We start from the raw sequence: 11,865 nt of genomic DNA on the forward strand, positions 1-11,865 counted from the left end.
AGCTTTTGACCCAAAAATGAAAGTGGAACAGAAGAGTAAATTATTTAAAGAGCATGATAACAACCTAGAGAGAGAGAGACATAGTTTAAAGAGAGCAATTGAACAGCATGGCGGTCCAGTTCATGCAATTGCAAGCTGCATATGAACGCAATGCTTATTAGCGAACACACACACACCTATAAACATGTTGACAGCAATTTATGTTTGTATTTACAGCTGGCAGTAATTGCAATTTAATTTTTTCAAGGAGGCCGAATGCGGTCAACGCACTTTAAAGACAACAGAGATTTGCAAACAGTAACTAATGTATACAAATGTATTCGCATATAAATGGTTCTTTATTATATAATATACATATATGTATATGTACTACATATGCAAATATAATTATACTACAAAATCCCAATATCAGCCAGATAAAAACAATAAATACTTTGAAAGTTAAAAACAAATGGAACATTTTACAAAAACAACAAATAAATAAAGCAAACATTAATCAAAACAAAAACCATAAAAAAAACGCCGGCTTCACACTAGACTGAGTGGAGCGAGTATGTACAAGAGAGAGTCCGAGAGAGACCGAGAGAATGAACGAGATAAATACGCCTTCTAACAGTGGTACAAGATAAACAACACATACAGGCATGCCACGAAAATCCAAACAATTATAAGTTTAAAACTATACAAAATATTTTATTTTTTCAGATGTATGTTAAAATACTTATTAATATTATTCAAATGTTAAGCTTTTCTAATATTTATCAAGTTTCAAAGGTTTTAACGTCATTGACACCACTGTTCTTTGGTTTTGCATCTTTTGTTCTCTCTTACTTTTTCTCGCTCATTTAACTGAGGCAAAATACTCGCACACAACACCACCCAAACCCGCCCACTCAGTCGGTGGAGAGCAGCTAAACGACAGAGAAAAGTGAGAGTTTCGGGCATGCCACAGAGCTTGCAACAGACTGAAGGCGCTCGTCAGTTGCCACACGACAGGACAGCCGTACGGACAGGCAGGTGTAGACTTCGTCGTGCTAAAGTTACAAAATATTGTAATGGAATTTGTGAGATAACGCAGTGAAGTTTTTGTAAGATACACTTGTGCCAGCTCAGTAGCAGATGTAGATGTCTAATTAATACTAATTAAAGCGCAGTGTGCGATCTACTGAGCAACTGCTCTCCATCACTCACTCTCTCTCTCTCTCACTCTGTCTCTGTATAGCTCTCACTCTCTCCGGGTATATTGTTTCTCTTTGCGAAAAAGTGCTCGTATCTTTGTATCTGTATCTGAACAAGGCCCATGCCGTGCGTACTCTCAGCAGCGTACCCGCCAGTGGGCGAAAGACGCAACTGCCGACTGTCGACTGCTGTGAGCTGCTACGACCTTGCAATGCCCTTGAATGACACTCTTATTGCGACCAAGTCGCCGTCGTTGCCACTACAACTGGCGGTGCTGCCACGGCTGCCACGACGAGCGCTGGCAAAATAAAGAAATGAAATTAAATTGAAATTGAATTTTTTTATATCGTATTATCGTTAATCGTTGTGTCTCGCGTATGCTTTTTGCACCATCTCAAATAAATCCGACGGTCAAGCTCCTTTTTCAAGTCTCGAGCTGTCGCGTGTGACAAAAAATAACTTAAGACTTAACGAAAAACAAAAGCCAATTAAAATCAGTTAAATATGAAATATGTATATATCGTCCAAAAAATTGCACACAATTTCATTAAATAGTGTTATCTAAGCAACTAGCGCCATCTGTGGGCCAGAACCGAGTTGTACAAGTGTGTGTGCGTGTGTGTGCTTAAAAAGTGAAAGTTCAGGCCAAGCATATCCTTTGCTAGCCCCATTTGTTTGGACACTTCCTTGGCACAATTTTAAGGCGGAGGCGGCTACATATATAACGATACCGAAACACGCAATACATAGTCTTATATACAAAACATACATAACGACGACTTCCACATAGCATATATATGCTTATTAACATATATTTGTGGGTGTATATAATCCATATTAGCTATATGCTTGCGATATTTATGCGACAACTTTGACAACTCATATTTTTTATTACTACGTGAACGGGCAGGCCAAGAACTTGGGCATAAAAAAGGAAACCCCTTGGAATTAAACCAATTATAGGCAGGTGAGCTGAATTATTAATAATAATTATAAGAAATGTTTTACATATATAAATGATTATTTATAGAATAGTACGCATAGAATAGGCTAATTATAATTGTTAAATTTTTTATGATGATGCAAATAATTGTAGTACAATGCTGTATTAATATAAACATGTATCTGTCAGATACTTTGACATTGAAATGATTGATGGGGTGGAGTCCAAAGTGCTACAGCATGAATTTTCGTAGTGACTGAACAAATATGAACAATATTTAATTTTAATTAAAGTAAACATAAAAAAAATAAATATTATTTAATTTGGATATATTTATATAATTAGGAATGCTTTATAATCCAATCCAAACTGTTATTTTTGCATTTACTTTTACGTAATTAATTCAGCTTTTTCAAAAAGGCTCACAGTCCATTTATTTTATCCTAATGCCTAAATGCTTTTGCAAATATCCCTTAAACCTCAATTACAATCAAAATAAAGCTTTCGGCCTCCTATCACATTCCATTGCATTCCGCACCAGGCTTCAATTGTCACTCATAAAATTCAAGCCACGAGCTGTGACTAGAGTCAACGGAAAGCGAAAGCATGTGAAAATCGAAAGTATCTGTATCTGTAGATGTGCGTCTGTCTGCTCCAATCCAAATTGGCGCAAGCGTTTTTCACATTATAGTTGTAGTTGTTGTTATGATTATTGTGGCGGTGCTTGGCTTTGTTTGCTTGTGACATTTCGCTGGGTAGCAATGTCATACAAATATAAATAAAATACACGCGCTGTCAAACCAAACCAAACGAGCCACCCACACCAAACACGCACTGACCACGACACACACAGAGCAAAGTGCGAGAGTATCTGCTAGATAAACGGCTTCTTAGGGCGCCTATACATGTGCCGAACTTGACAAGCTATTGATTGTTCTTCCTTACCTAAATCGATTGTCCCCACTCCCTCCTCCCGTCGGACGGCGCAAAAATCCTAAAAAGAAAAACGGAAAAACACCGCCGCGTGCTACGTGCTGCTGTCAATTTGGCTAATTCGCCATATAAAAATACAAATTAATATATATTCTGGTTTATTTATAAATAACGAAAATCATTCAGCATCAACACAGTCAGCTGTTGCGATTCGTAGAATTTTCCTTAAACATTTGAACCCACCCCCACTTAAGTAAAAAATAAGTTTTAGTTAATAAGAATATTAATAAATATTTTCACTTAATTTTTGCTGTCAAGAAATATCTAACAAATAAGAAAGTTTAGGTAGAGAATCTTTGGTGGTATTTTGATTAATAATCCAAGCTGTTTAAGAATGTGGTCATATGACTTTTCTCTGCTTCATTAAATTCAATAAAACTCAATTTATTTAATGATCATATAATTGCTAAACGAACTTATTATCCCACATCGGCAAACTTTGCCAAATCTTATGTTTATAAAATATATATATCTTTTAAGTAAGATATCTAAAATTTATTCATTCAATATTTACTGTTTAAATTTTAGCTGTGGTCTTCTCTACATCCCACCTTTCCAAATATTCCATATTCTAAAAGTGTATAGTAGATTTTAAAACGGTTCTTTATTCCATAATTGTAGCTGCTTAGTTTGAAAACTTATCTCTTTATCATTTTTAAGCCAAAGTCAATTTCCTCGTTTTGCTAAATCCGAACAGACCATAATCCGATCACTGATAACAACATATTCGTCAAACTGTTACACATCCACACTACCATAACTAATTACCTAAACCCAAAAACAATACATAATCACAATCACAGCGGGCTGCTGATAAACCAGACCCTTATCATAAATAATTACAATGGGTAACACGGAGAATATCTGCAAATATCTACTATAAATATTGAACTTATATTGCCAATTGTTGTATACATACATATGTAGGCAGAAGAGTCGACAATGAAATACCCTGGCAGTTATGTTTCTGAATTTTATATAGCCTTTAGTAGTTATGAAATCCAATAAAAAAAAAGAAGAAAGTATAAATTTCTATTAAGCATGTCTATATTATTTTGAAACATTTTCTGAAGTAGAGAAATAAGTTCATAGGATAATTTTGAAATGAAAGTATGTATTTTTTGTTGATATTTTTTCTCTGAAAGTGTTGTAATCTTCTTCTTGGCTGGAAAACTTGTTATTAAACAGGATTCAAGTTTCTCTAGATGTCTGATAAATACGACATTTGTCTGGTATGGACAATGCATCTGGTCTTACCGGCTGTTGGATTTGCTAATAGTCTCGAAGTGTTGCAGGGTTAGTCAACTTACCATTATGCCCTTTCCCTCTCTTAGGGTAGCAGACATCGGCAGAGACAGCGACGCCGCGGCGCTGATCACGAGCATTTCTCTATGCAAGCGGCTGTCTGGCAATGGACGATGGTGATAGGCGGGAAGAGGGTCGCGGCTGCAGTTGTGTTACCTTTGGGATGCAGTGATTACGATTACACACACACACAGATACATTCACACTTAGCAGATACATATAATGTGTGTAGAGATTTTTCATACAGAGCACAGACACATCACACTTGATCAGTGACATGACATACGCTGGCGGAGCACTTTGCTGCGATTCGATTTCGATTTTGTTGCCTTATCAATCAGCGCAAATTCGTTAAATGCCAAAAAAAAATCAACGTACTCAGTGCATGTTCGCCTCAGTGTCGCTGCAGACGTGGTGCAGTTCGTTTCCGACGCAGTGCCGCCAAAACTGTCCGTTCTTGAATCTAAACCTACTAACTAAAGTGCAAGTACTTTGATTATATCAAAGAGAGTCACAAATCGCAAGCCGGCAGCCGGGAACGGTAAAGGTAACGGGAACGGGAACGAGAACGGAAACGAGATCGGTAACGGTAACGGGTTACCAAGCGATCGATCAGGCAACAGCGAGTGCAAGTGTGTAAGTGAGAATCATTCGGTTCAGTTCGATACGATTCGACTCGGTTCAGTTCAAATCGGGTCATAATCTGCTCTCAGTTTGTTTAACTGACGGCTAAAAATAAATGCAAGTTGTTATCAAAGCTCGTAATCGAAACGCCGGCGCGGCATGATTGACTGCACCCCCGCACCCTCGAAGTCATGTCACAGCCAGGTGAACTCTGTCCACACCCGATGCTAAAAGTATCTGTGTCGATCGCATTGTACGCAATTACCACACTCACTAGTTTCCCGCCCTTTGATTACAAATTGAAAAGCAACTGCTTAAGCTATATTTAATTGTCAAAACGTATTTAGCTTAAATACTATATTTAATTGCTAAGAAGTGTTTAGCTGAGGTACTGATCGTACTTATATTAACTTATATGTATGTGTTGATTGAGTAGCTTCTTGTTAAGATGTCAGCATGTCCATTTATCGTATTTGACCCAATGTCATATATCAATATATCTTTTAAAAGGTCTCACCTCAACAGTGCCATGACTCTGTTATTTGCATATTCGATGCTCCTTTTTCTTTATGAAAACCAAATAAAGTTAACTAATGACACTTTATGCAAAGTTATATTTGATTGTGTCGTTAGAGTGCCACTTTATGTACCTCAATTGACAAACACGACGGGCCAAACACATTTGGCCCAATTTAATTCAATTAAGCTACTTATGGGTGACAAGCTGACTTGAGATACAATTCAACGCATTTCTGCGCAGATATACGCACTTGAAAGAAAGTGAAAATGTTATAGATACACTGTCAAAACAAAACATAAATTCAGTCGGAAAAACATTAAATGTACATTTTTCCATTCGTGAATGAAAAAAGTAAAAATATCAAAACGGAAATGTTCTTTTTGAAAAACAACACATATGCATTGCTAAAGTTTTATTTATAGCAAATTTTTAGCAAATCCTATATGTTACTTTTTTTAATCGCTTTGCATTTATTTTATTAATAAATCGCTCGCCTGATATATTCTATCAGCTTTAATACAACACTTTTATCAATTTTTACTGTGTAAGGTATTTTAATGCAATAGGAACCAAATTTATGTATTTTTAGCATATGATGCGAACATTCTTTCGATTATCTCTATATTTTAAAAGATTTTAAAGTTTTGATATCAGAACATTGAACTTGGCATCTGTGGATAAAAAGTATGAATAGGTATTATTATGCTTGAATAAAAATAATGAATGGATCATTAAAGGATTTTAAACCAAATACTTGGTAAAACTATTCCAATTTCCTTTAAATGTGTTAGACCGAATTTAAATATTTTGTTTTATAAATTAAATATTTTTAAAAATTATTATTTTTTTCTTTTCTTAGTTAAAAAATAATTAAGTAATTTTCTTAATCTTAGATCACTTAAAAGTGCACTTTTGCTAAATTAATTCACTATTTTGCAATTTTTCTCTCTCTTATTTTCTCTCCATGTCTTTCTCTCTCTCTCTACCTTTAATTTTTCTCATTCTCTCTCTCTCTCTCGATGCTTCTATCCAAATCTTCCCGTCTGGGAATCTTCATTTATTTGCTCTCGCACGTCATCTGCCCAAAACGCATTTAGGCACTTGGCCCTGGTCCAAAAGCAATTTTATTTTGGCCATGTGAAAAGGGACTTGAATAAAGTGAATGCGACACGAATGCTCGAGTAATTGTTGCAACATTTTTCGAACACCCAAATTTAATGTCGAAGACAGACAATGAATCACAAATATGCCAAAATGCCATAACTTACATTACTCTTAAATTGAGATGTGCAGTGCATTAAGTGAAAAATATTTGATACAGGTCACTTTTGACCTCCCTAATCGATCGATTTTCTTTATTTTCCACTTTATTCGATGCCTTTGGCAAATTTCAATTCAGTTTTCATTATTTACTGCTTAATTAAGTTTTCTATGCAGTCTGCCAACGAAAACAACAACAAGAAATAAAAATAAGAAAATAAATCATATAAAAGAAAAAGGAAAGTTCAAGGCTAATCGAGATCACAGCGATTGGCGCATTTAAAAATTACCATTTTTCCCACTCCTCCTATAGATAGATCAATCTTCGTTAATTGGTTAAAGATTTGTGGGCGTGACTTGGCACACCTGAGGCACGTGCAACACTGAGAAACACTTGATCTTAAAAAACTAAAACAAATCATGAAAAGTTTAATTGAAATTCATTTCATTTGGCACATGTAAAAATTATCGCACAACTTTCATGTGATCGGAAAAATGTCACGCGTTCATTAAATGATATAATATTATTTTTTTTGTTTATTTTGTTGTCTCTTTTTGTTCTTAATACACTTTTAATGTGATGACAGATGGTCAAGTATTTAAATTTAAAAGAAGAGTCTTATATAGTCATATAGTCTTATAGACTAGCTAATGCCCTGTACAAAGAACTGATGCTGTTTTCTTCTCACACATTTATACATTTTCGGAAAAAACAATGTTTTTTTTTTTTTGAAAAAGTAACCAAGTTGTTAAGAAAAAGTTAGTTTTTTAAGAATCAAACTTAAGACTTTGATGCTTCAAATAATAATAAAAGCAGGAGATTTGAAAGGTAAATGCAAATTAAAAAAAATTGCCAGCTGCTTTCGCATAAATATTAAGTTAATTTATTTGTTTACTTGAGAATGAAAAACTTTACTGTTTTCCCAGCACGAGTCAATAAACGAAAATAATAATATGAACCACGTCATCTGTGTATATTCCGCAGAATCGTTGCAGTTGCCGCAGTCGTTGACACCCACCGCCCACCTCCACCGTCCTCGACATCAACAACCACATTGACGTGACGTAAATGAACGAACCCGGCGACATACCATTGACACACACAGGCACACCGGACAGCAGGCCTCCCTGCAGCATTATCTCAATCATACCAAACATAGGGATGTCATCATGCCGTGGACGTGCCGAGGCATTTGCGCGAAGTTTGTCCTCCAAGCTGCGCACCCTGGGAACCCAGGTGAGTTGGTCAATGAGACGGAGGCTAATGAGCATCCCTACAGGATTCCTTTTGTATAAGAAAAATATATAGAAAACAGTTCTTTTTTTTTAAATATTAGAGTTTTACATCATTTTTAAGAAGTAGTTTTTATATTTCAAAAATTATAAATTCTTCAAGTTTTCCCAACTCAGTTGAAGTTAATGTCATTAGAGCTAAACTTTCAGTAGCTGAAATAAACTTTAGCCAACACACAATATAAACAAGTTTAGACATTTTTCATCTAGAAATTTAAGAGAAAACATGTTTTTACTACGGAAACCAGCACCAGAATTTAGTTCCGTTGCGGTGACATCCGTCAATGGATTCAGGACGATGACACTACACGAGTATCGCGGCAGATATGTGATTTTGCTCTTTTATCCGGCGGACTTCTCATTTGTCTGTCCAACGGAACTGCAAGCGTTCAGCGATCGCGCCCAGGAGTTTCGCAATGTGGGCTGTGAGATTATTGCCTGTTCGACGGACAGTCATTTTGCTCACTGCGTCTGGATCATGCAGCCCCGCAAGCAGGGCGGACTCGGTGACATGGATATACCCCTATTAGCGGATAAGTCCATGAAGATTGCTCGGGACTACAACATGCTAGACGAGACCACAGGCCTCGCCCACCGTGGCATGTATATTATCGACCGTGTTGGTATTGTACGGCATATATCCGTTAACGACCTGGGCGTGGGACGCAGTGTGGAAGAGGCTCTGCGTCTGGTGCAGGCCTTTCAATTTACCGACGAGTTCGGTGAGGTCTGTCCGGTTAATTGGCGGCCAGGTGCAAAGACCATGAAACCGGACAATGCTGGCAAAGCCGAATACTTTAAGTTTGCCAGTTAAATTATACATATAGATGCAAACAAACATAAAGGAGTGCAAGTATAAAACACATAATACCCCAGATTAATAAACTATAAGAAAATAAATTGTCGATATTTGATTGAAAAATGGTTTCCAACGAACAGTACAGACGAAGCAAAGATTTTAGTGAGATCTGAAGAAACACATTCTATATCTTAAAAAAAATTTAATTTGTATGAAAAAAAAAATAAAGTGATCAACTTTTGTATTGTAAATATTAACTATAGGGATTAAGAATATATTAACGTGAAAATAATATATAATTAAAACATATTTTTTATTCTCAAAATAGGCCAACGAGGAGGGCGCCAATGCAGAGGATGAGCCGATTATAAACGGCACAAATACCAACACTTGGGTGAATGCACACGAGTCCGAACAGACTGTCACAGATTTGCAACCGCTACGCCATGAGTCGGACTCATTTTTCGACTTTGACTGCGAGCTGGAATCACCGGGCAGTCCGGCGGAGGAGTGCGAGTACCTGCGTCTCATAGAAACCGCCTCGAATACACCACACAACTCCACGGCCGAGTCGGGCTATGCCTGCGCCTCGGCGGCGAGCAGTCACAGCAGCACCGACGGTCCCTACTTTGATGCCGCCGCCGGGAGCAGCAGCAGCACCAGCAACGTTCCAGATGAGATTCTGGTCACCGCACAGCCGCAGACGCATCGTGGCAAGTTGTCGCCAGTGGAACTGAAGGCGTCTTCGAATGTGTTGCAATTGAATGGAAATCACGAGTTCCTCACGAACGGTGAGCAGGTGCAAAAGGAACAGGAGCAGGAACAGGTGCAGGTGCAGCAGGAGTTTGAAGTTAAGCAAAAGGAAAAGGACTGCGAGAATGAGACGCTTCTGCAGGAGCAAATACTCAGCGAGCTGCAACAGCACAGCGACAGCTTGAAGAGCACAGGTGAGGAGCAGATGGAGCAGCTGCCAGCTGAGGAGCCAGCCATGGTTAATGGACACATGGATCAAGCGGAAGAGCAGCTGCTACAGCTTGAGGATGACGCAATAGAGATTGCATCTAAGCTAGCACAGGAAAAGGAGGAAAAGAAGGAGGAACAGGAGGAACAGCAACCACAAGAGAACGGAACAGATGAGGTGGACAAATGCACTGAGAGCCATCTAATGGTAAATGTAAATGTAGCACAACAGGAGCAGGCCAAACAGGATGTTGCGGAGGCGGTGAGCAGCCAGGAGAAAACCAGTCACAGTCATGGCATGGACACAACTGACGACGAGGACGACTGTCGACCACAGCGTGTGCGACGCTGTTCCTCACTGAAAACGGGCAAAACTCCACCTGGCACGCCAGGAAGAAAGAAGATTGTGCGATTTGCCGATGTGCTGGGATTGGATTTGGCCGATATAAAGACCTTTCTGGATGAGATACCAACCATACCGAAGTCAGCGTTCGAGGATCTTGAAATACTCGAGTCCGAGCCACCGATGCTGCTTGGCCCGAAGTCAGACAAGCTGTTGATGCCGCTGTTCCAACAGCCGGGCGGACTGGCCACATTCCTCGATGCGGTGCGCGAGAAGCAGGTATCGCTGGAGAATGCCGCTGTCACCGATAGCATCAATCAGACCATTTCCGGTTCGGTGCGAGTGCGTAATCTGGACTTTCATAAATCGGTGCATGTGCGCTACTCGCTGGACGGTTGGCGCAGCTATGCGGATCTGCAGGCCAACTATGTGGAGAACTCCTGCGATGGCTTCTCCGATAAGTTCACATTTGTACTATTCGGCAACTCGCTGCATGTGGGTCAACGTCTGGAGTTTGCCGTACGCTTTCAATGCAAGGGTCAACAATTTTGGGATAACAATTATGGCGCCAACTACTGCTTCCAATGCTTGCCCACCTCGAATCACACGGCATCGCCGGCGTCTGTGGTGACTGGCGCCGTGCCGGCTCACCATGCCAGCAGCTTGGTCGGCCTGCTAAGCCCCACAGCGGGCGATGCCTGGTGCAGTTCGTTCTACTAATCCCAATCCAATTAGTAGCTATTCATGTGGCGGTTGGCACTCCGAGGAGACAGTAGACGGCGCGGACGCGGGACGTTGGGTCGTTGGTTGCCACACACAATATGCCGTCAATGCTATGGACCTGGTATCATCAGCTTTGACGGTGTGTGCTGTGGCATCTGCCATAACCAGAGTACAGTGATCACAAAGATCAGGGATCACAGATCGGTGAAGTGCACCCCATAATCCTTGTATGTACGAGTATGTAAGGCATAATGTTTATATTTTTATAGAGCAAAATAAAGTGAAACTGGAAGGGTAGCAGGTGTAGCAGGAACAAAGCAACCAGGCAAATCAAATTACATTAGTAAAATACATGAGTTTAAACATAAATTGTTCAATGAAAAGAGCCAGCAAAGTGCGAAAGAATCCCAAAGATAGTTGTTAGTCTTACGTTATAAGAAGAGCAAGTGATAACAAATGATGATACAATGATAAGGATGATGATGTTAATGATCATGAATATCAATATGAATATGAATATACTGAACAGTCTTTAAATGTCTTCAACTATCTTCATTTCTATAGTTTTCATTTTGTTTTTGGTTTGTTCAGGCATGTGAGGGGCTTACATTGCGTATACTTAACAATACAGTTCCTCGAATCAAATCCAACTTCAATTTCTAGTCAGTTCAAGTTTGTTCACAAGAATCTCTTGCCAATCCTCATTGCAAATCCATCGACTCCATAGCAACAATAACACTTTGAGTCTGAAGTAATTTATTCTATTTAAAATTCAAATATATATATTTATCCTAGCCCTGCCCATGCTGAACAATCTGATCTTTAATATGCCAAAAAAAAAAAGTAATTTTCTATATTATTCTAATGAAATGTTGACATTTTTCCTTTTATTGTTTAATTTAATTTTTGCTTAGCTATTATTT

The 11,865-nt window shown here is 38.6% G+C and overlaps 2 protein-coding genes across 3 annotated transcripts; both read left to right on the forward strand.

Moving 5' to 3' along the window:
• The first annotated feature begins 2,018 nt into the window (after positions 1-2,018).
• LOC117789116 (glycogen-binding subunit 76A) lies at positions 2,019-11,316 on the forward strand. Of its 2 annotated transcripts, none has more exons than XM_034628161.1 (3): positions 2,019-2,146; positions 7,810-8,061; positions 9,245-11,316. In XM_034628161.1, the coding sequence occupies exons 2-3, from the start codon at positions 7,894-7,896 to the stop codon at positions 10,937-10,939; spliced, it is 1,863 nt and encodes a 620-aa protein (XP_034484052.1). In that variant the 5' UTR covers positions 2,019-2,146; positions 7,810-7,893; the 3' UTR covers positions 10,940-11,316. The 2 variants fall into 2 exon arrangements, with proteins under 2 accessions (XP_034484052.1, XP_034484053.1); XM_034628162.1 differs by lacking the exon at positions 2,019-2,146 and adding an exon at positions 4,682-5,056.
• On the forward strand, positions 8,246-9,167 carry LOC117789120 (peroxiredoxin 1-like). Its single transcript, XM_034628167.1, has one exon. The coding sequence runs from the start codon at positions 8,344-8,346 to the stop codon at positions 8,929-8,931; it is 588 nt and encodes a 195-aa protein (XP_034484058.1). The 5' UTR covers positions 8,246-8,343; the 3' UTR covers positions 8,932-9,167.
• Positions 11,317-11,865: the final 549 nt, after the last annotated feature.

The sequence above is a fragment of the Drosophila innubila genome (genome assembly GCF_004354385.1).
Source record: "Drosophila innubila isolate TH190305 chromosome 3L unlocalized genomic scaffold, UK_Dinn_1.0 0_D_3L, whole genome shotgun sequence".
NCBI classification, from domain to species: Eukaryota; Metazoa; Arthropoda; class Insecta; order Diptera; family Drosophilidae; genus Drosophila; species Drosophila innubila.

Excerpts from the sequence above, each read along its gene's own strand:
- LOC117789116 (XM_034628161.1), top strand. The coding sequence starts at position 7,894 with ATGAACGAACCCGGCGACATACCATTGACACACACAGGCACACCGGAC. Across the intron at positions 8,062-9,244 it reads TGCGCACCCTGGGAACCCAG|GCCAACGAGGAGGGCGCCAA; the intron begins GTGAGTTGGTCA and ends TTCTCAAAATAG.
- LOC117789120 (XM_034628167.1), top strand. The coding sequence starts at position 8,344 with ATGTTTTTACTACGGAAACCAGCACCAGAATTTAGTTCCGTTGCGGTG.